Source organism: Sorex araneus, chromosome 1, assembly GCF_027595985.1.
Source record: "Sorex araneus isolate mSorAra2 chromosome 1, mSorAra2.pri, whole genome shotgun sequence".
Classification (NCBI taxonomy): domain Eukaryota; kingdom Metazoa; phylum Chordata; class Mammalia; order Eulipotyphla; family Soricidae; genus Sorex; species Sorex araneus.
This window is the reverse complement of record NC_073302.1, coordinates 348,936,370-348,958,794: the sequence shown is the minus strand read 5'-3', so window position 1 is coordinate 348,958,794 and position 22,425 is coordinate 348,936,370. Positions and strand designations below refer to the sequence as shown.

At 46.6% G+C, this 22,425-nt stretch overlaps 1 protein-coding gene across 1 annotated transcript in view; it reads right to left on the bottom strand.

The window, feature by feature from the left end:
* The window catches only part of BMPER (BMP binding endothelial regulator), a 321,842-nt gene that overhangs the window by 276,292 nt on the left and 23,125 nt on the right, over positions 1 to 22,425 (bottom strand). Inside the window, exon 3 of the mRNA XM_004606953.2 lies at positions 5,431 to 5,530. Coding sequence (XP_004607010.2) covers positions 5,431 to 5,530 — 100 coding nt within the window. The remainder of the gene's footprint in view (positions 1 to 5,430; positions 5,531 to 22,425) is intronic.

The window sequence follows — 22,425 nt, the reverse complement described above, 5'->3', positions numbered from 1 at the left end:
ACAGTGGAGATGTTACTGGTGCCCACTCAAGCAAATCAATGAACAACAGGAGGACAGTGCTATAGTGACCAGAAGACAATAGAGTTAAAATCATGACTGTACAGCTCTAAGAGGCAAAGCGATTTCTCACACCCAAAATATGTTAACTAAAGCATTTAAGAATCAAGTGTTCTAAAAGATGGAGTTCTCCTTTTTTTCAAGAAGCCCACCTCTTCCTTTCCTGTCTTTATTAGGCTGCAGTGGGTTTCAACCTCAGCCTGTTAACTCCCTTCAGAGAAAGAATAATGTGTTAAGAACTTTTTCCTGCAGGCACAGGCATGAGACCACAGTCTGTCGCTCATGCCCATCCCTGACAGTTCTGTGATCTTGGGCAAGTCACCAGACCTCATTGTGTCAACACTTCTTAATCTGTAAAACTATGCTATGATAGAATCTACTCATTGAATTGTGAGAATTCTAAAGACGTGGTTGTGGTGATAGCAATGGTTATGATTACTATTAAGCAAGACTTGGACATCTGCATTTTCAAAGGTGACTGTGATTTGGGGACACACCACTTACACCTATGGTTCCCAGAGGTAAGAGGAAGGACAGCAAACAAGATACAATATCCAAGGGAAACTCAGTGCAGTCATTGAACTTTCTCTATGATTTCATCCAGGCCATAATGAGCAGGTTTCTCTGCTACCAGAAAGGATAGTAGTCCCGTGAAACGTTCTGCAAGCCAACACTGGCATAAAACAAAGTCTTGCCTTTAGTTTAAATTGGAAAAAGGTTCAGTGTTCCCAGACCAAAGAGAAATGATAAAATAATAACAAAACTGACAAAAAGGCACTCACAGAACAGCAAAAGAAGGAATGTTCTGGTAAACACAGGCCATTTCTAAAGTCACTCTGAGGGCGGTGCTCAGCAGGACTCTCCCGCTGCTGGGGCTGCACCGCCTCTCCAAGGCTGCTGCAACACTGACGCCACTTCTACCCTGCACCTTCTATCATAAAAGCAAAAACCCTTTCTGAGTTTCTCCTAGTGACTTAAAATAGGCAGCAGTAATTTCTTTCATTCAAGTGAAGTAACAAAACGCAAACTTTCCAAATGTGGTGCCTACCTGTACTAGATTTTACCATGTACTGACAATAGAAAGGGTCTTCTAGGAAGAACGTCTCTGCTGGGGACCCTTCTAAACTCACACCCTTCACCCACCCACCACCAGGTTACATGCAAGCTATGCTCACCTCTATGAGGGGTCTGACCACACTGCAGCTTGATCTGTCTGGTGGGCAACTTTTAAAACCACAGAAAGTGGTACCCTGAATGCAGCTGCCTTTCAAAATACAGAGAAATTAAGCCCTTCATCAGCGCTCCCATTACCATGTGTTAATTGATCCGTAAAACAAGAGGTTCCATTGATTTGCTAAGAAAGATTCATTGCATATTATCCCCTAATCTGATTTAAATGTGTTGACCCTGTGCCAATCTTGCCTAGACATCATTCGGCTCTAAAACATTTTTAACAACATTCTTATGAATATAATTTCTCACTGAATCACCCTCTTTGAGTAAGAAAAGTCAAAACCCTCAGTGTTAGCATGGAGGATGCTTCTCAGAGAGGACGCAGGAGAAACACAGCTGCTGCTGTTGGCTCCAGATTTCTGCTACACACTAAGGATTTGTTGGTGTTGATGTTTTTTCCCCCTGTGTGAATAGAGGACACAAAGAATGGAGGAGAACTTTGGCCCACATTTTTTAGGAGGCCAAATCCTGAGTAGATTCTGGGTTCACTCCAAGATCTCCTCTCTACCCAGGTAATGTTCCTCTTGATTCTCCTTTTGCTGATTATTCCTTTTGTGCAATCTCTTTGCCTTCTCTTCTTCATGCTTGTGCAGAGCAAAAATCCATGGATTAGTATACATTTAAATGCCAGGTTAGGGCTCAGTGATAGAGCCTTGCATGTGTGAGGGCCAGGATTTTATTGTCAGCACCAAAAAATAAATATTACAATGCTACGGGACTAGAAAGATATCAACTAGATAAATACTTTCACATGGGAAAAATAGAGAAAGAAATCTACCCAATATTAACAATTGCTACTTCGAGACGGTGGGATTATGAGTAATTTATTTTCTGCTCTCCTGCTGTTTTCTGGTTCATTGTACTTTCCATGAAAAAGAGATACCCAAGATAAATACAATTCCTGACCATCCTTTTTGAGTTCAAGCAGATAAACTCCACCAGATGAAATGAGATGAGCTCCAAGTCTAGACTGACGTACTCAAGATTCTCAGCTCTATTTCTGAAACTAAAGCCCAGGCATTTACCTGGGCTATTTTCAAAGCTTCTTCTATGACCATGTGTTACTATTTTAACCAGAAAAAGTATAAATAAATCAGTAGCTATGAGTGAATACAACTGTGTTTCTGAAAACCCAAGGACAAGCACAGGATTATGGAGCAGAATATGAATGGTGAATCCTTCACATGCCCTCCCCCCCCCCCGAGTGGGACTGAAAAATTAGATCCATTCAGGGGTCTTGCTCCAAGAAGGTCCACTCAGAGTAAGTTTGGGAGTTCAGCCTCCTGGTAAATGCCTGGGCTTTAGTTTCAGAAATAGAGCTGAGAATCTTGAGTACGTCAGTCTAGACTTGGAGCTCATCTCATTTCATCTGGTGGAGTTTATCTGCTTGAACTCAAAAAGGATGGTCAGGAATTGTATTTATCTTGGGTATCTCTTTTTCATGGAAAGTACAATGAACCAGAAAACAGCAGGAGAACGAACAATGATGGCACACTGCAGCAACATCGAGTTTTTTTCCCTCCTACCCTAAGCATTGGGAATGTTCCTGGACATACTCTGCTTCCACATGTCCACATGCAATTGCCTTTCCATTGGTGAGGCATTGCAGGGCAGAGCTGACGCTATGTCTATGTCTTTTAGAGAATTAACAATGGGGGTGGGGGGTTGGAGAGATAATACAGCAGGTAGGGTACTTGCCTTGCATGCCAGACAAGGGCTCAGTCCCCCGCATTCCATGTGGTTCTCTGAGTACTTCCAAGAGTAATTCCTGAGCATAAAGTCAGAAGTAACCCTAAAAATCGCTGGGTGTGTCTCTCCCTTACAAAAAGTAAAATTAATAATGGGGAATGGAACCAGATAGATAGTACAGGGCATTTGCTTTGTATGTGACCAATCCAGCTTTGATCACCAGAATTCCACATGGTCCCCTGAGCATCACCAGGAATAATTCTTAAGCACAGAGACAGGAGTAACCCCTGAGCACCATAGAGTATGGATCTTCCCTACCTCACTCCCAAAAATAAATTAATAAGCTGGGAAGGTACCTAGAAGGGATGGAACCCTGAATTTGATCCCTTAAAAGATTCCCATGAGACAATCTCATGCCTCATTTGAGAGCTTCAAGACTCACATGGATCAAAGAGTTGACTTCCAACTTTGTAGGAAAAGGATTAGAAGTAACTGGCTGAGTCAGAAGTTTCAGGGGGGCAGGAGGGAGGAGGGAGATTACCCCAGCCCATTTGCTGCCACTCTGGAAGGCTTCCTACAGTAAGTTTTATAGTCATGTCCATCAAGAACATCTGCTCTACATTATATTAACTGAGATGAGTTCTACATGCCAGGGGCTGTATTGAGCCCTTTGACTCTTATCTCCTTGTTTGATTCCCTCAAAGGCAATTACTATTCTTATTTCACAGCAAGAGGACCTGGAGTAAAACCAGGTTCCATGCTCAAGTGGAAATCTTGGGGTATTAACTTCCTGGGGCTCCCCTAACTAGCTGCAAGATTGGTATCTTCAGACAACAGAAATAACTTTTCTCACGGTTCTGGGGACTCCCCATTCAAACTCAAGCTGGCAGCAGACCAGGTGCCCTCTGGAGGCACCACGCAAACTCCTTCCTCCCCCTCTCCAGGCTCCTGGTCGTACCAAGCACTTCTGGCCCATGGCAGCACAGCTTCAATCCCTTCCTCTTTGCTCATTCACTGCTTACACAACTATCACAACCACTATCGTGACTATAGTTATTCACAATTTGCCATTCACGTTTGAAATGTGGGCTTTATATAATGGTGTCCTGAAAGGTTCATAGAATCTCTGTTGACTATGACACCCCTGGGCTGTCACTGAAAATGGGCTTTGGTTTACCTTGTTTCCACAGAGCTCCTTTTGATGGTACTCATCATGTCCTACTGGAATAAAAAGTGGATATTCTTCTGTGGGGAGAGTAAGTGCCCGATACTAGATCAAAAGCTAGTTTGATGGTTCCCTACTTAGCCTGTGCATTAAATTTCCAGAGTTTTTCATAGCGGCAGAAGCCAACTCCTCTCCCCAGAGTACTGATCCTGTGTCTCAAGGAGCAGAGCCCAGACCTGGCCATCGTCTCCTGCATCCAGCTGTTCCTACTCCACATAGTGGCACTAGCCATACTGAACTCTGGACAACCTGATCCAGAATGGTCTTATTTCAACACTTTACACCTCCAAAGATGCTGCTTCAAATGCTGTTCCATTCTGGGGTTCCCCATAGGCCGCAACTTTGGGAAACCCTCTAGACTCTAAGGCCACGGTATCTGAATTTGACGGTCTAACTGTAGAGCTTATATTTGAACTTTTGGCTCCTTCTGGCTACTGGGGTCCCCTGCTCTGTTAGCACAAAGGTGGGCAACAGAGAAAGCACCAGCTGGCTTCATAATCAATCGCTGGTGATGTACCAAATACAGACTTGGGGTGGGGAGGGGTACCCACTGCTGAAGTATCTGCGTGGATTCCCATATGTCACAGACACCTAGAGAAGCAAAATATGCAGAAGAGTAGACAGGAGCTCAGGCAGCTGGGACAGGCTGGGAGAAAACACAGAGAACAGAGCAAGACTCACAGTGGCCTGTTGGAAAGTACGTGTGCCGGGGCATGGGAAGGCACCATGGAGATATTTCAAAGACAAGTGGAAGATCTGGAGCTTAGTTGGGAAGGGAATAAAATATGCAACAGGGACCAAAATGGTAAAATTTGGGCCTAAAGACTCCTGTGGCAGAGGTGGGCAAGGTGTGGGTGGGGCCTGGAAAAGCTGAGTGTCCAACGTCTTGACAAAAACGTGCTCATGTTCATGTGTGCCAGCGATCAGGGGCGCTGTGTTCACGTCTCCTCGGGACATTTTAACAACTTGAAATATTTAACAACTTAGACAATAAGCCAAGTATGCAGATGCTCTCCATACTTTGATCCTTGCTCTTGGCGAGCCCTCCTCACTGACAACCCCAATACACACACACACACACACACACACACACACACACACACATTTCCCTCCCAACACCAGCTTGTACCACGGCCAATAGTTGAGTGAAGAAAAAGGTGAGGGAATGAGACATAAAATTGCCCACATCGACAGCCAAGAAGGAAAGCATCCAGGACATAAGTCACCTTTGCAGCGCTCACAACAGGCTCCCCTCTGCTTGACGGCCAGCGCACAGTCTCGGGACAGCACAGGACACTTCTCTCTTTTACACGTCACTTCCTTGTTCTAAGCAAAAAAAAAAAAAAAAAAGAAAGAGAGAGAGAGGAAGAGAGAGAGAGAGAGGTACTTGAGATAAACTTCAAACAGAATTCTGACATGATGCAGAGTTCTTCCTAACTTCTTCCTTTTATACTTGCCCTCATATTTCGCTAGAAAACTGTGACAGTAAATAAGAGTTTGTTCTGCCTAGAACAGAAATACTCATCAAGGAACATAACATCTTGTGAGATTAAGAGAGATAAGAGAGGAGAAGTTCCTTCTTTGTAAGCCAGTTTAACCCAGATAACTGAATGGTGAGAGATTTTTTTTCCCATTCTGTTCTAAAGTTTCTTTTCAGCACGCAGTATAGAAATGATAATATTTGCGTAAATCATATTTTGCCCATTGGGCTACCTGGGCCAGGACTGCATCGTGAGAACAAAAATATTTGCACATGGCTATCCAACAATTCCTAATAGGAGAGTATATTAAAATGCAGCAATCTAAAGTTCCACTCAAATAATGACAAAGTCGAGGATTGAATCAGCTCAGTAAGAGAAAAAATAATATTCCTCATGCCAAGCTGAGACACAGTCGTCAGTGTTTTATGGTTGTGAGGCAGCTGCATTATATTAGCACTTATGCTAATGAAAGTGTGCTGAGCATTTGCATCCTCTGTTTTCTCCTGGAAGGTTAGCTGTTAAAATGTCTCCGGGAAGATCTGCACATGGTGTATATACTTGCTTGAACAGCCTGAACACATGAACAAAAGCTCCATGTCACAGAAACCACTCCAGCAAGAGACACACTTTAACAGGGCCCTACTGTAGGCTGAGTGTGGTGGCTTTCTCTCTAATCGAACCTTGAGAGATAAGTATCATCGTGACCCCAGGGTTACAAATAGACCCCAACTCAGAGAAGACCGAGGAGTCTCTCCGGGTAACAGCGCACTGCAGAGTGGAGGTGGATTTCCAGGGGCCTCATGAGGTGTGCACATTGCACATTCACTCTCTACCCTGTAGTGCAGGTTGGCACTACCATGCTCGTAGCCTTATGTGGAGGTTAGGCTGGAGCGAAGAGAAATGACTGCTCTCTCACCAAGAGATGAACCTGGAATCCTCTTGCAATACATGCAGGAGAAATTCTAACTCAACCCCGACGGTGACCTTGAAAAGATCCACAAGTGGACCTCCATGTTATAGATTCACCATTCGAGGTCCATGACCAACAAGGGGTATGTGTGTGTAAGGGGGGAGTATACTGTAGGGGGTAGGGGAGCTGGATGGTCTGGGGGTACAAGTCAAACCCATACAACCAAATCCAGCCCCAAAACAAAACCTAAGATGCACCCAGGGTCCAATTCTAAAATTAATCCAGAGTTGACTGTAACCTCTTTTAAATGATCAGAACACTCAGAGCCCCCCTCCTCCCACACACCCCCCCCCCATGGTCAGGGGCTCATCTTCCCAGTAGCTCTGCACCTGCTCCAGTCCCAGCAGTTGTCGCACCCCCATGGCTGCGCGAGGCGGGAAGGCATGGAGGCACGATGCACCTACCAGGGCCCGAGCTGCCTAAGTGTCCATCTGACGAAACCCGGGAGCAGCCATCGCTGTCATGAGGAACCCTGAATCCACTGAGGTGAGCACACTCCGGTTGGCCGGAGACCTGCCCGGCTGCCCTGAGGGACCCGGTCTGTGCCCCACCCCCAGAGCTGCTCTGCTGCTGTTTCCGCTCTCAGTTGTCAGTGTCTGAAGGCATAGCTCAAGCAAGTAGCCTGTCTCCTTACTGGGGGCGTTGGCATGAGTTGGGGGACAGTGCTTAGGGCTGAGTCCTGGCTCTGGGCTTGAGTGACCACCGGTGGTGCCCAGGGGAGCATAAGTGTGCAGGGGACAGCCACATGCAAGGCAAGCACCTTAACCTCTGTACAGTTTCTCCAGCCCCTTTCTTTAAAGCCCCTTTGGGTATGTTACGTGATAAGAGGCCTCTCTGGGCTAAGTTCACTGAATCCTTAAAGTCTTAGGAGGCATTAGACCTCACTGATCTACAAATCAGCACTCCTGTGCAATCTGTATGTCCTTCCCTCCCTCCCTCCATCCTCCTTCCCCCTCCCTCCCTCCTTCCTTCCTTCCTTCCTTCCTTCCTTCCTTCCTTCCTTCCTTCCTTCCTTCCTTCCTTCCTTCCTTCCTTCCTTCCTTCTTCCTTCCTTCCTTCTTTCTTTCCTTCTTCCTTCCTTCCTTCCTTCCTTCCTTCCTTCCTTCTTCCTTCCTTCCTTCCCTCCCTTCCTTCCTCCCTCCCTCCCTCCCTCCTTCCTTCCTTCCTTCCTTCCTTCCTTCCTTCCTTCCTTCCTTCCTTCCTTCCTTCCTTCCATCCTCGTTCTCTCCTCCCTCCCTCCCTCTCTTCCTTCCTTCCTTTCTTCCTTCCTTCCTTCCTTCCATCCTCGTTCTCCCCTCCCTCCCTCCCTCCCTCTCTTCCTTCCTTCCTTTCTTCCTTCCTTCCTTCCTTCCTTCCTTCCTTCCTTCCTTCCTTCCTTCATTCCTTCCTTCCTTCCTTCCTTCCATTTTATCAATCTTACCGACCTATCCCAATCCTTTTTCTCCTCTGATAATCATCATTATTTATTTATGTCATTTTTCATTATTGTCAAGAGTTTGTTTTTATTTTCTTTGTTCATTGTTTTGTTTCTCAATCTTCTACATAGGAGATAAGCCATCCACATTTATTCTTCCTGTCCGACTTATTTCATTTAACACCATGCTCTCAAGGTCCATCCATACTGCCACAGAGGTGATTCTTCATCTTTTCTTTTCTTTCTCTCTCTCTTTAATAGCCAAACTGTATTCCACTGTATGTGGTATGAGATCCATATATTTAGACCCACTCATTCATTGATGGGTACTTACGTTGTTGTTTCTAGTTCTTGGATATTGTGAATAGTGCTGCAATTAAATCTGGGATACATTTGTCTTTAAAAATTACTATTTTCATATGTTTGGAAAATATCCAGAACTGGAATAGTCAGTAATTCTATTATTTTTTTTTAAATCTCCAGACTCTTTCCCTACAAACTCACATCCTGCCAATAGGAAGAGAGGGTTCCTTTCTCCACACCTTCACTGACACTCACCTGCTTCCTTTTTTGATTATAGATAATCTAGCTGCTGTGATGCCATATGTCATCCTCACTGTGGCTTTGAGTTGCATTTCCCTAATAATAAATGATGATTCACCCCGTTTTATGTGTCTCTTAGCCATTTGCAGGTTTTCTTTGGTGAAATGTGTGCTTAAGTCCCCTGTACATTTTTTAATAAGATTGGTTATGATTATTGAGTTGTATGATTTGTTTATATATTTGAGGTATGGACCCCTTGTCAGATATATTTATTTTCAAGTATATTCATCCATTCAGAAAATTGCCTTTCCAGTGGCTGGAGTGATAGTAAGGTGGGTAGGTCATCTGCCTTGCACGTGGCTGATCCAGGTTCCAACCCTGGCATCCCATACGATCCCCTAAGCACAGAGCCAGAAGTGATTTCTAAGTGCAGAGCCAAGAGTAAGCCCTAAGCACCACCAGGTTTGCCCCTCCCACACAAGAAAAAACACACCAGAAAATTGCCATTTTATTTTGACAATGTTTGGGTTTTGTTTTGCTGTACAGGGACACTTTTATTTGATATAATCCCACTTGTTTATATTTGATTCCCCATACTTCCCGCACACCTCCCCCCATCATTGGCAATGAATCCAGAAAGATATATTTTGAAGACCTTATTGTCTAGTTTTATTCTATGTATTTTATTGTTTGAGGTCTTAATTTAAAGTACTCAGTTTATTGAGCTAATTCTTATGAATGAGTAAAACAGCAATCATTTCATTCTTCTGCATGTAGCTCTCCATTTGTCCAATACCATTTAATAAAGAAAATTTCCTCTCTTCAATGTATACTCTCAGCTCCATTGTCATCATTTAATTGTGCATATATGTAAAGGTTTATTTTTGTACTCTCAGTTCTCTGCTGTATTCCTTTTTTGTTTGTTTGTTTTCTGGGGGGGTCCACACCTGGCTTTACACTCAGAAATTATTCCTGGCAGTACTCAGAGGACCACATAGATGCTGGGAAATGAACCCAGTAGGCCACAAGCAAGGCAAATGCCCGACCCACTGTACTATCTCTCTCACCCCTGTATGCCCATTTTTATTCTAATGCCATACTGTTCCCATTATTGTAGCTTCACTGTATAGTTTAAAATGAGAGCACTTTATATCTTATTTTCATCCTTTTACTAGCATTGCATTGACTATTTGAAGTAGCTATAGTTCCATCCAAATCTTAGAATTTTTGGTTCTATTTCTGAGAAGAGTATCTTTGATAGAAATTGTACTGACAAAACGTTGCTTTAAGTGATCTGCCCCCAGACATCCAGGCTCCAAGGCACCTCCAATTTCCTATTCCTCCCTCTATGCGTCATAACAATGGTGGCATCAAGTCTCACTGGGAGCCATGCCCTTATACTTATTTTCATAATTTTCTTAAGTTACAAAGGTAATTAATGTAGGGTCAAAATTCAAACTAAAGAGGTATATTTTAAAAAACAATAGTGCCTTCATACTATAAAGTAATCAAGAATAACAATTAGGTACAACCATTATTTTAAAAATTTGTGTATTGTAACCACAAAATTATCAAATTAGAAGTACTATATAATCCAATGATTTCTGGGAATATGTAACCCCCCTCCCACCAAAAAAGAAGAAGAAAAGAAATACCTGCTCCAATTCTCATAGCAACAAACTTTATAATAGGCAAGAAGTGGAAGTAACCAGTGACTGATCTTGGGATGAATAAAGAAGTTGTTGTATATATAAATGCACACACATACACACACACATACCAGAATATCATCCTAGCATTTTTTTAAACAGAAAATTCTATCTTATTTTTCATTGCCATGGATTTAACCCATGTTTTATGCATGCAAATATGCATTTCACCATGGAGACACTTCCCTAGTCCAATAATACTATTTTTAGGATCCTGAATACACTTGACAGCATGTGATACATAAAGTCAAATGAAGGAAGATAAATACAATATAATCTCACTCTGGTCATTACAAAAAGTTATAAAATATAATCATGAGTCTTATTTATCACTGTATCACTGTACCACTGTCATCCTGTTGCTCATCGATTTGCTTGAGCGGGCACCAGTAACGCTTCCATTGTGAGACTTGTCATTACTGTTTTTGGCATATCGAATATGTCATGGATAGCTTGTCAGGCACTGCTGTGCAGGCGAAATACTCTCGGTAGCTTGCCCGGCTCTCCAAGAGGGATGGAGGAATTGAACCCGGGTCAGCCACGTGCAAGGCAAATGCCCTACCAGCTGTGCTATCGCTCCAGCATTTTATTTATATTAAAATGAAAATCTTAGAAAAAGAGAGCAGAAGTGTGGTGACCAGTGATGGACAGTGAGGGAGAGGAAGGTGATCAAAAGCTACATTGCCAGTAATTAGATAAATAAATAAGCCCTCGGGATGCCAAGTACAATATGAAGGGTGAAATTATGACATATAAGAAAATTAACAGCATAGCCCTGAGTAATCTCATCCCAAGAATTTTCTTTTCTTATCTTATTTTTGTTATTTCTTTATGAGATAATGATGTTAGCTAAACCATCCTGTAATGATTTCACAGCACATGCAAATCAAGCCATTGTCTGTGTGCCTTGAACTCTGCAGTGATGTGTGCCAATTCTTTCTTTGGGAGAGGGAGGTGCAGCACACCCAGAAGTGCTCAGGGGTTACTCCTGGGGGGCTTTGAGGGCGCCTGGGATTCCGAGTTCCAGGGATCGAGCCTGGGTTGGCCACATAGACGAGGAAAGTGCCCTTACCTGCAGTACTATTGCAGTACTATCACTCTGCCCTCAATTATCTCTTGATAAAATGTGGAAATGGATGAAGATCAAGCACAGATGTTTTTGCCATGAAGTAGTGATTTTGCTCTGCAAAATGCAATTTTTGAAAACTGTGGTTTGACACTAACCTCACCCCAGCCCAGGTCAGCTGTGACTGAATTCACTTCTCTGTTCCCTTTGCTGGGTGCACCTAGAAAGGCTGTGCATCTCCTCAGAGCTGCCTGTGCAGATCCTTAGAGCCCTCCCAGATACTCCTTCTTTCTGAAGTGAAGAATCCTCATGGGGGAGTGCAAAGCTCAGCAGAAGTAAGAGGGTGGAGTCACAACAGGGTCTGACATAAAGGAAGACACACAGACTTTTGCAAGGGAGGCTGGAGGGCCACACTCCAGTGCTCAGGGTAGACTCCTGCCTCTGTACTCAGGGGTCACTCCCTGTGCGGCTTGGAGACCATAAGGAGTGCTGGGTTATGAACCATCATCAGTGGATTACCTCCTGTACTATCTCCCGGCCCAAATAAGACAAACAATCTTAAACTAAGGAATTCTTTGCTAAATTAGAGACCTGGGAGCCAGTCAAAATCCATAACATGATCCCAAGATTCATAATAAATAGCTTGTAATTATAGTCCAGCACAAAAGTCATTCCAACCAGATGGCTTGTAGATTCACATCTGGACTTTTTTTTTTTTGCACATACATCCATATGTCCACATCCACTCAAGAGAGGGAGAAAGAGAGTAAGAGAGAGAGACAGAGAGAGAGGCATAAACTTTAGCTTGGACTTAGGGAGATGTTTTCTCTTCTAATAACACTTGGCTTTTTTTAACTCTCCCAGCGGTCATGCTGGTATGGAGTTGCCTCTCCAGTACGTAGCTGGCATAGATCTAGGGCACACGCTTAGAATCCCAGGTCCTGGATGACAGAAAGGAAAACAACAGGGAGTGATTTTTGAGAGATGGGCCCTTTAATTCAAGCACAGGTAGATTAAGACCACTTGGTCCACTTTCCCTGATTCTGCCAAGAGCCATTAGTCCTGGACCTGTGGTTCTGGTGACCCAAGCAGCCATGACCAGTGGCACACACAGTTATCTCCATTGCTTACTTCCCACTAGTGCACCCTCCGCCTTTACCCCTACTCCACTCATGGTCAAGGTCAATTCACTGTTACTTCCGTTCCTGATACAGAGTCATACTAGTGGAACACTTTCTATGCACAGGGTTTTATTCTGACTTTTACATACATTGATAGGGGCAAAAGGAGCCACAAAAGCAACCCCACATCACCCAGGTCTGGAAAAGTTGCCCTCCCTCACAAGAGAAGCTAATCTGCGATAGAAATAGATGTTAGTCACATGCCAGAGGCAGGCATGGAAACACTACATGCTCATTTCCAGCAGTCTGAACACAGACAGGAACAAAACAATATCATAGCCCAAGGCCCAGGGCACAGGTGTTCCTGGGGCCTTCAGCTGACTCATGGGACCTCTCCAGCAAGCATGCCCTTGCGAACACAGTAAGGTTTAGACAGTGAACAGTCTTCTGGTTAGCAAGGGATGCTGTGTCATTTGGGAGACCGTCAGGAACCGGTGACTCGCAGCTCTGAGAGCCTGACTGGCCCTCAAACAGGCGCCCCTGACATGCCTCCAAATCTAAACAGAAAGAAAGGGTGTGCAGAGATGTCAGAGCAGGCTGCGAAGCCCTCCCTCCTCAGGCTTGTGGCGCCCAGCCTCCTCTCCTCACATCATCACTCTCCACTGGGCAGCCAGGCTGCCTCTCACCTGTGGAGAGAGACACCCCTTGGCAGTACTGCCTCCTTTCCAGAAGGCCAAGTGCAAAAAAGCCCAAAGCAGTCTGTGAATGCACATTCAATGAAGTGCCAACATGCAAAAAAAAAAAAAAAAAAAAAAAGGAGGGGCATGGGGAGTAAAAGAGAGGAAAAAAAACCGACAGGGCTGGCAACAAAATGCTCTGGGGACCTAAGCCAAACCGCAGCCACAGCCCCGCCAAGCCCGAACAGGACAGACAGGCAGCCTGCTGGGTCTGAGGCTGCCACTAGATGGCAGCACAGAGCCCCTGGGCAGGCATTGTGGGCTGAGGCCAGCGGGATCTTCTCCTGAACCTTTCTCACCGTCCGCAGCAGAGGGACTGGCAGGCTCCAGGGCTGGGGAGGGCGACAGAGAATACGGAAAGCCAGCTCTGTGAGATGTTCTTCTTCGTTTTACTCCAATAGAAAAAAAAATTTTGAGTTAATTTTACTCTTTTTCAAACCAAGGCTTGAAGACACCTTTCCCAAGGCGCCCGTGCTACCATGGGACGTGCAAAGTGCACTAACCTCAGACTTAGAGTAAAACAAACAGCAACAGCATACAAGGACGTCCGGCAGCCAGTCAGATGAGAGTGATCAAGGAAAAGTGTTGGCTGGCAGATGCTGAGCTCTGAGGTGGTTAAGCACCACTCACCTCACCTCGAAGTGAGAAGGAAAACAGAAATACTCTGCCCGGCAGGGCCCTGGGGCCATGCCAGGGCAGTGCAGACCACACCATTTTCTTTCCCCTGGGAGGAGGCCTTGTCTCCCTATCAGACTTGTCTCTTCCAGAAGCAGAGCCAACATCAGAGGCAGCAGTCACTTGATAGACATTCTAAATCCCAGAATCTCTTTCAGAGAACTACGGAGGCGGACCAGTCCTTCTGAACAACACCCTCCATGCACAAGGCACATGGGAAATGCACGAGCAGGGGCAGAGGCTGAGCATCTCACTGTCCTGAGTAAGAGCCCCTCCTTCATCACACACATCTCTGTCGCTTCATCCCACAATTTTATTTGCCAAGGGATTCTAGTTTTCACTGACTTCAAGAATTCCCACAAATACAAGAAATCCCACATACCTTCAGCTACAGATAGGGATAAATGTCGGGCAACCCCTCTGAGAAGCAGAGACACTCTGAGTGGAAGTTCCAGAGTAGTTGAACCAAACTTGGCCCACCCACCACACTGTTCCCAGTAGCATGGATTGTGGGTTCTCACACGTTCTCAGTGCTATTTCCATGTGTTCTCAGCGCCAGCATTCTCTCATGTTCTCACTGTACTCACATGTTTCTCACATTGACTGCCCATGCATGTTCTCACTGTTCTCACATGTTCCCACATGTTTTAACATATTCACACATGTTCTCTTAATTCTGACACATTCTCACTGTTCTCATGTGTTTGCTCATGTTCACACTGTTATCATATGTTCTCACATGTTTTCACTGTTCTTGTGTGCACTCATATGTTCTCTTTTTCACATCTTCTGTTTTCCCATGTTCTCACAGCTCTTACTCTCACATGTTCTCATGTTTTCTCACATATTCTCTCTTTTCTCACACATTCTCACTGTTCTCAGTGCTGTGAGAGCAAGATGGCACAGTGCTGAAAACGCTTCCACCCTTCTCAGAACTGTTCCAGCTGCTCTCAGAGACAAGACGCCCGCCATTAGCATGCCAGACACTGTACTGTCACTCTCTGGCAGCAAGTGAGAATTAAGGAAGAAAATCCCACCTTCACCAAATGCCTTCCTGGTTCGTGAACACAATAGAACGCTCTGCCTGATAAAATCCACACTGGAGAACTGATTTGAAATGCACTTAATGAAGTTCCTCTCTCGGGACCCAAGCGACAGCACAGTGGGCAGGCGTTTGCCTCGCATGCCTCCAGCCCGGGTTCAATCCCCGGCACCCCATAGGGTCCCCTGAGCACCACCTGGAGTAATTCCTGAGTGCAGAGCCAGGAGTAACCCCTGAGCACTGCTAGGTACCCCCACCTCACCCCTAAAAAAGTGCTTCTCTCTTTGACAGCCTAAAAACTGCTCACCAAAGAGTTCATGTTTTAGGAACATGGTTGTGTTGTGTCAGGTTTCTGAGGAGTCACAGGATCTAGTGCCATCGGCACATACATCTCCCTGAGAAATCCTAATGTCCTGATACATGAAGTCCAAGAGGCCAGATTTCCCTTAAAGTACCACATGGTAAACCATTCCAGCCCAGAAGGAGCCAACGGGAATTTTATGGGACTCCTGAGCCCAGATCACAATTTCTCCTAGGCAATATTACAAAACTTCCCATAAACACAATCAGTCCTCATGTTTTCGGGGCACCCCTCATGGAAAGAGCTCTGCAGACCTTGCTGGGTCCATCTTCACAGGTTTCTTCAGACACACAGGGGAAGAAACAGCATACAGCTAAGCATCCTGGATCCCTCAAAGAGCTGCCAAGAGTGGCTGAGGGGGCAGGCAGGGAGGTTCGTGGCTAAGCACAGCACTAAAATTTATGGGTGTATCATATTAGAATTGGTTTAGCTCCTACACAACCTCTGAGATTTCAGGAACAAATTAGTGTGACACAGAGGCAGTCTGGAAGCCTTTTGAGGGACAAGCCAGGCAGGGCAGGCATGAGAGATCTGCTGACAGACCTCTGGGATCCTGTGAAGGGCGTCGAGAGGGTTGGCCAACCTCGGGCAGCCTTGAGGCCTTCCAAACGCATGGTTCTCACACACAGCAATGCGGGTAAGAGCTGAGAGACAGGGCACACTGCAGCGTCTCCACATTTTGGTACCTGGAAATGTGAAAGAGAGCAATTCCCTGCCCACAATAGACAGTCAAGGGGAAATGCTTTGCAAGCCCGCCTGAGCCCTCGGAGAGGAGACAATGCAAGCTGGTGCCTGCTCTAGCCTGTCTCCTTTGGACAAAAATCTGCTCTTAATCTCTTAGAAAATAATCATGGGGGCAGGCAGGGAGGTGGGGGTGGAAGCCAAGAGAGCTCAGTGGTTGCCAATGGCAGTCTGAATTTTGATTGATGATTTATTGTTTTAATTAAGCTTCTATTCACCCGCTCTTTGTTACCAATAGTACAATTGGCTTCCCCATAACTCTTGTGCAGAGAGTCAAGGGGAGAAAATGAAAGGCTGTTTGGTGCATCCTGAACCCTTCATGTTTAAGATTCTGGCTCAGCAGGGGGCAAATAATGAAGTCACATAGATTATAAAGAGATTTCTATAGGAGATGGTGTGCCGGGGCGGGGAAAGGACTCAAGTTCTCTAGTCATGACAGCGACAGGACATGGGTTCCTGCAGCCGAAGTGACAGCGTTTCAGGTAGGGCACTCCTCTTGCATGTAGCCAAGCTGAGTTCAAGTCCCAGATCCCATATGTTCCCCGCAGCACCATCAGAAATAATTCCTGAGTGCAGAGCCAGGAGTAAAGCCTGAGTACTTCTGGATGTGGCCCCCAAACAAATACACAAACAAAAAAGACAGTGGGTTCCTAACCCTCCTCCTGCCTGGCTGAGAAAAGTGTCAGGGGCACATCTTATAGGATGTGCCCCCAGCTGTGAATGCCAAGGATAATTTCCAGAACTTTCTGGACCATCAACCTCTTCCATTTCTTTTTGTGTGGGTTTGTTTTGCTTTTTATATTTTGGGCCACACCCCGTGATGCTCGGGGATTATTTCTGGTTCTGTGCTCAGGGATCATTCCTGGCAGTACTTGGAGGATCACATGGGATGCTGGGGACAGAACCTAGACTGGCAGAGTGCAAGGCCAGTGCCCCGCCTGCTGTGCTATGGCCCAGCCTGGAGCCTCCTCCACTTCTGCACACCCCACCCAGTGTCCCAGAGTTGATCTTCCCTCACCGAACCATGCAGTGGCACATCCTTTTCCATGCAGGCTGTGGAGCTAGCAAGAACGAGGGCAACTAATGCTTGCTGAGTGTCTATTATTTACCAGATTTTGCCAGACGCCGTGTGTGTGTGTTATGTCATTTTTGGCCACCAAAAAGATCCTAATAAAGGCCCAAATTTGAGGGTGAGAATAAGGAGGCACAGTGAGGTTAAGCGGCTTGCCAAGGTTTCTCGGGCTGGCCTGGGCAGGGACAGAAACCCAGGGTTCTGCCCTCAGCTGCAGGTGATTCCACCCCTGTACCCTGAAGCTGGGGTCAGAGGCTCAGCTGAGCCAGCTCTCCCTCGCAGCTGAGATTTCTAATATCTGCTTTGGTTAAGCATGCCCCACTTTTGGACCATTATTAACTTCAGTGGCTTATGGTTTTATTTCAAACACATCAGGGAAAATAGTGCCTTTCAGGACAGACACAGTAAGCCTCTGAAGAAAGAAAGGAAGGAAGGAAGGAAGGAAGGAAGGAAGGAAGGAAGGAAGGAAGGAAGGAAGGAAGGAAGGAAGGAAGGAAGGAAGGAAGGAAGGAAGGAAGGAAGGAAGGAGAAAAAGAGAGAAAGAAAGAGAGAGAAAGAGAGAAAGAAGAGGGAAAGAAAGAAAGAAAGAAAGAAAGAAAGAAAGAAAGAAAGAAAGAAAGAAAGAAAGAAAGAAAGAAAGAAAGAAAGAAAGAAAGAGATAAAGAGAGAGAGAAAGAGAGAGGGAAAGAGAGAGGGAAAGAAAGAAAGACAGAAAGAAAGAAAGAAAGAAAGAAAGAAAGAAAGAAAGAAAGAAAGAAAGAAAGAAAGAAAGAAGAGAAAGAGAGAAAGAGAAAGAGAGAGAAGAAAGAGAAAGAGAGAGAGAAAGAAAGAGAGAAAGAAAGAAAAGAAAGAAAGAAAGAAGCAAAGAAAGAAAGAAAGAAAGAAAGAAAGAAAGAAAGAAAGAAGAAAGAAAGAAAGAAAGAAAGAAAGAAAGAAAGAAGAAGAAAGAAAGAAAGCGAAAGAGAGAGGGGAAGGAAGGAAGGAAGGAAGGAAGGAAGGAAGGAAGGAAGGAAGGAAGGAAGGAAGGAAGGAAGGAAGGAAGGAAGGAAGGAAGGAAGAAGGGAGGGAAGGAAGGAGGGAAGGAAGAAGGGATGGAGGGAGGGAGGGAAGGAAGGAAGGAAGGAAGGAGGGAAGGAAGAAGGGATGGAGGGAGGGAGGGAGGGAGGGAGGGAGGGAGGGCAAGCAAGCTCAAAATAATGGGCTAGAGACAGCTCAACAGACTAGAGCACAAGTTTTAGATGCAGAAGCAGCAGATCTGGGTGTGATCCCAAGTACCACATACCACGGTTCCCGAACACTGCCAGTGAATGACCCGCCTCTGACTGAGTACCAATTGGGTAGCACACCCTGAGCACCACTTGATGTGGTCCCCCAATAAAACATCTCAAAACAAATCTCATTCTCTGGGCATCCAATCACTTGCAAGATGGCCCAGAACCCAGCCCCAAGCTTCCAGTACCACTTCCTCGCCAGGAGGGCACTTCTCCCAGACGGCTGCTGCAGCCCATGGCCTTTCTGCTGTGAACAGTGCAGCACCATCCTGTAAGAACATATTCTCGGGGACTCAACATGAAAGCATCTTTCAAGAAAGCACCAGTGCAATGTATTTTGCTACATCTGGGAGTGTTATTCTTTTTCTCTCCCGTCTAGCCTCAGCGAGCCTTTTACCCCAGAGCCCTGGACCCTGGCAAAGGCAGCGTCCTCCAGCCCAGCTAACGGCGCAAACGCCGAACAAAGCTGCCCTTGAAGCTCGGCCATTTAAAAGACTTTATGGAGCCCACTGGGGCCCCACGATTATTTTGCAACAAGTCATATCCCATGAAGAAATTCACTTCTCTGCAACACAAAACAAGGGAGATTAAAGAGAAAGGCAAGGGGGGTGGAGAAAAGAAGTAAGACCCCCTACTGTTCTGTCTGGCCAGAATCGTGTCTTTTAGTACTCACATCCTCTACAAAGACGATGTTCTGATGATATATGGCCCTAATACATCACCAAGTGACAGTGTTCTCCTGATACTGTACCTTGAAAATATGACACGTGCTAGCAGGAGCAACGGGGGATTAATAAGGAGGCCCTTTTTATATTCAAGTCCCCGAACATTTCAGTTCTTTTTTAACAGGCTTTAGTGTTTTGGAGAAATTGTCTGGGGTCCAATGCCGTTTAAGGATTTAGGTCTGGCATTTTTTTTAAGGGGGAGGGGAGAGGTGGCACTTTGGAAGGAACTCTCAGAACAAAGAAACACAGGCCATTAGAATGTCCTGGCTTCTCAAGCACAGCTCTGATTTAAAACAGGGCAGTGTCAGACAGCTCCGCATTCTGTTTAATCATATTTTGAAATAGAACCAAAACATTAGAGATGGCAGAACACAAAAGAAATAACGACCAAATAAAAATAGTAGCCCAAAGTAAGTGGCCCTGCCTAGTTTCCATTGTACTGTACATGGCAGGAGCAAGGGGTCTGCTGGTAGCTCCCTGTCAATGTCCCCAGAATGGACACAGAATACTGGGCCCAGGGCAGGGGCCCTCCCCAACACACGGTGCCGGCTCTCAGAGGCAGAGTGGAAAAGCAGAACATGATGCAGCCCGACCCCAGAGGGCCCACATCGCTCCCACCCTCCTTTGCACAGGTTCTCCTACGTGCACATCTGTCCCATCACCGCAAAGGACCCCAACAGCTGCAGCTTCCTCTGGAGTTGGGGCTGATGGAAACGCCTACAGGATCTGATGCAGACGCAGGCTGGAGAACAGAGGCTGGGAAGGGACCCCATTCCCGTGGCCCTGCGCCTCCAACACAGCCCACAGACACGATGATTCCCCTGCTGGCGGGAGAGGGTGTCTCCAGCACAGCCAACAGGGAACCAGCTCCCCCCAGCTAGTTCATTCTCACTGTCCCCACCCATCCACCCCCAACAAAAACCGGGTAAGAGATGCCATGCCAAGACTGGAGTGATAGGACAGTGGGTAGAGCACTGGCCTGGCACATGGCCAACCCAGGTTTTTATCTTCAATATCTTATATGGGCTTCTGATATGCCAGGATGACCCTGGAGCACCACTGGGTGTGTGGGTGTGCCCCCTCCAAAACAAACAAACAAACAAACAAGCAAAACCCCCTGCTGTCGGGTCAAAGATGGCTGCAGCAACTGTGTCTTGGCAATCTCGGCTCCTGCACTGGTCCTGGTCCCAGCTGGGTGGTCAGTGTGAAGCCATGCACCCAGGTGAGGAGGGCTCAGCTCGCCTGTGCAAAGCCTCCCCTACTTGGTCACACGCCCCGCGGTGGCAGTGAGCATGCTCAGTTTCTTCTTCAGAAGCCATAGCACAGAGAGTACCAGAGGCCCGAGTTCCGCCAACCCCTATGTCGGCAGTAGGTCCGAGCCCTTGCCTGGTGACCATCCTCTGTTCCGGAATTCCCACACGAACCCACTGCCAACTGGCTATGGAGATGAATAAACTCTGAGAATCTGCACCAATGTCCAGGCTCAGAACCACACTGCTCATTTACACTAGCTCCACACGGACCAGGAAAGTGGAAGGGACTTGAGCCCGCCTTTCTGTGTCAAACGACGGCAGTTTCTCACCTTCCATTCCTCCATTCCATTTAAAACAGGACAGTGTCAGACAGCTCCTGGGACTTGTGACATGGGATGACTTAAATCAACCTTAGAGTGGTCACGAAAAGGGGAAAAAAGAAGCTCTGTGCCTTTCTGGGGAGTTACCCACCGAGCAGAGGATCGAAGGCTCTGAGGCAACTTGGGACAGCTCCAGGCTGCTGGCCAGCTGGAGGCCCTGAAGAAGGCCCCACAGCAAGGCCGCCATAAGCTGTCTGGAGAGAAACAGAAACTTCACTGGCCCCTGCCCCGCCCTACCCCTGCATAGGCAGTGGGCTCCCTGGCCAGGCACAGGGGCCGAGAACTCCTGGTCCTTCTTATCGTGCCCTTGGATGACTCTTGGCCAAAGAAGAACATGCGCGTCCAAAAGTGACAGTCGTGGGTTCAGTTGTGTCATGCACCAGCCTAGCCCTTCTTGGGGCCTCTTCCTGCACCAACACCCACGGGGGAGGAATAGCTCTCAGAGACCCCTTGTCCCCACAGGTTGACATCCAACCATCAGGCAGAATCTACCTGTGCTGTCCACAAGGGAAGCTCTCTGCAGCTCGCCCCGAGCAAGTGCCAGTCGGGAGCTGCCGCTGATCTCTCTAGAGAAGGATGTGGGGCTGAGTCAGGGGTAGCTTGCAATCGGTCACCAGCCTGTTTGTTGGTTTGTTCATTTGTTTGTTTGAGGGCCACACCCAGCAGTGTGCAGGGCTTACTCCTGGCTCTGTGCTCTCAGGGGTCACTCCTGCTGGTGGACTTGGGGTGGCAGGGATAGAACCTGGGTTGCTGCCTGCAAGGCAGGCACCTTACTTACTCTGTACTCTCTCCACTACCTCAGTAAACTTCTGATCACCAACTTTCTGAGGCACACAGGAAGTAATGTCACAACTGACCTGGCATTGCTATCATGGAACCTTGCAAAGGGACCCTGGAGAAGGCAGGCACCAGGGCCAGCCTCACCACCCAGCCTCAGGGACATCAAGGCAGGGACAAGGCAGGAGCTGGAGTCTCGCCACATTGGGTCTGTCTCTCGAGTGTAGAGACAGCAGTGGGGTGGGGCACAACCCTGACGTTTACTGCCCTGAAGCAGCAGCTCAGACATCCCGAGGCTGATTTGGGCCACGGGCAGCCTCTCCCATGGCCATTAGCAGCCTGTCCCTTCCCCTACGCCCCAAAGCATGATGGCTCCCAAGCATCGTGTGGGCGTCAGAGAGACCTAGAGAAGCAGAGGGTTTACTTTTGCGGTTCGGGATGGAATGCCAGGCCACTGGCTTCCATTTGCAAACTCAGGAAACAATCCAGAGGTGGCCGTTCACACAGAAACCACTTCTGATGAAGGCAGAAGAGAAGGTAATAGATGAGGCACTACAAGCGCAATATTACAAAACAACACGCAGCCCATCTCATGAAAGAAATGTCAGATGGCGTGTGCTGTTCTTACTGTTTGGTTAAAAGTCCCTTTCACCATAAAATAGCTGCTCATCAGCTTTACTATCTCAGGGAAGACAAACAGACAAGGATACACAGCATCTGGGCTGGAAGTTCAGGCTTTTCTGCAGGTCAGCCCCTCGTACTGCAGGACTCAGACCTACCTGGCCCCCAAGCAAAAAACTCTACTTTTTAGAGGCTCTGCTCTAGGCATTATGTCAAGTCCTGCTTGAACAGAAAATATCAATCAGATCCCTGATCTGCCCGG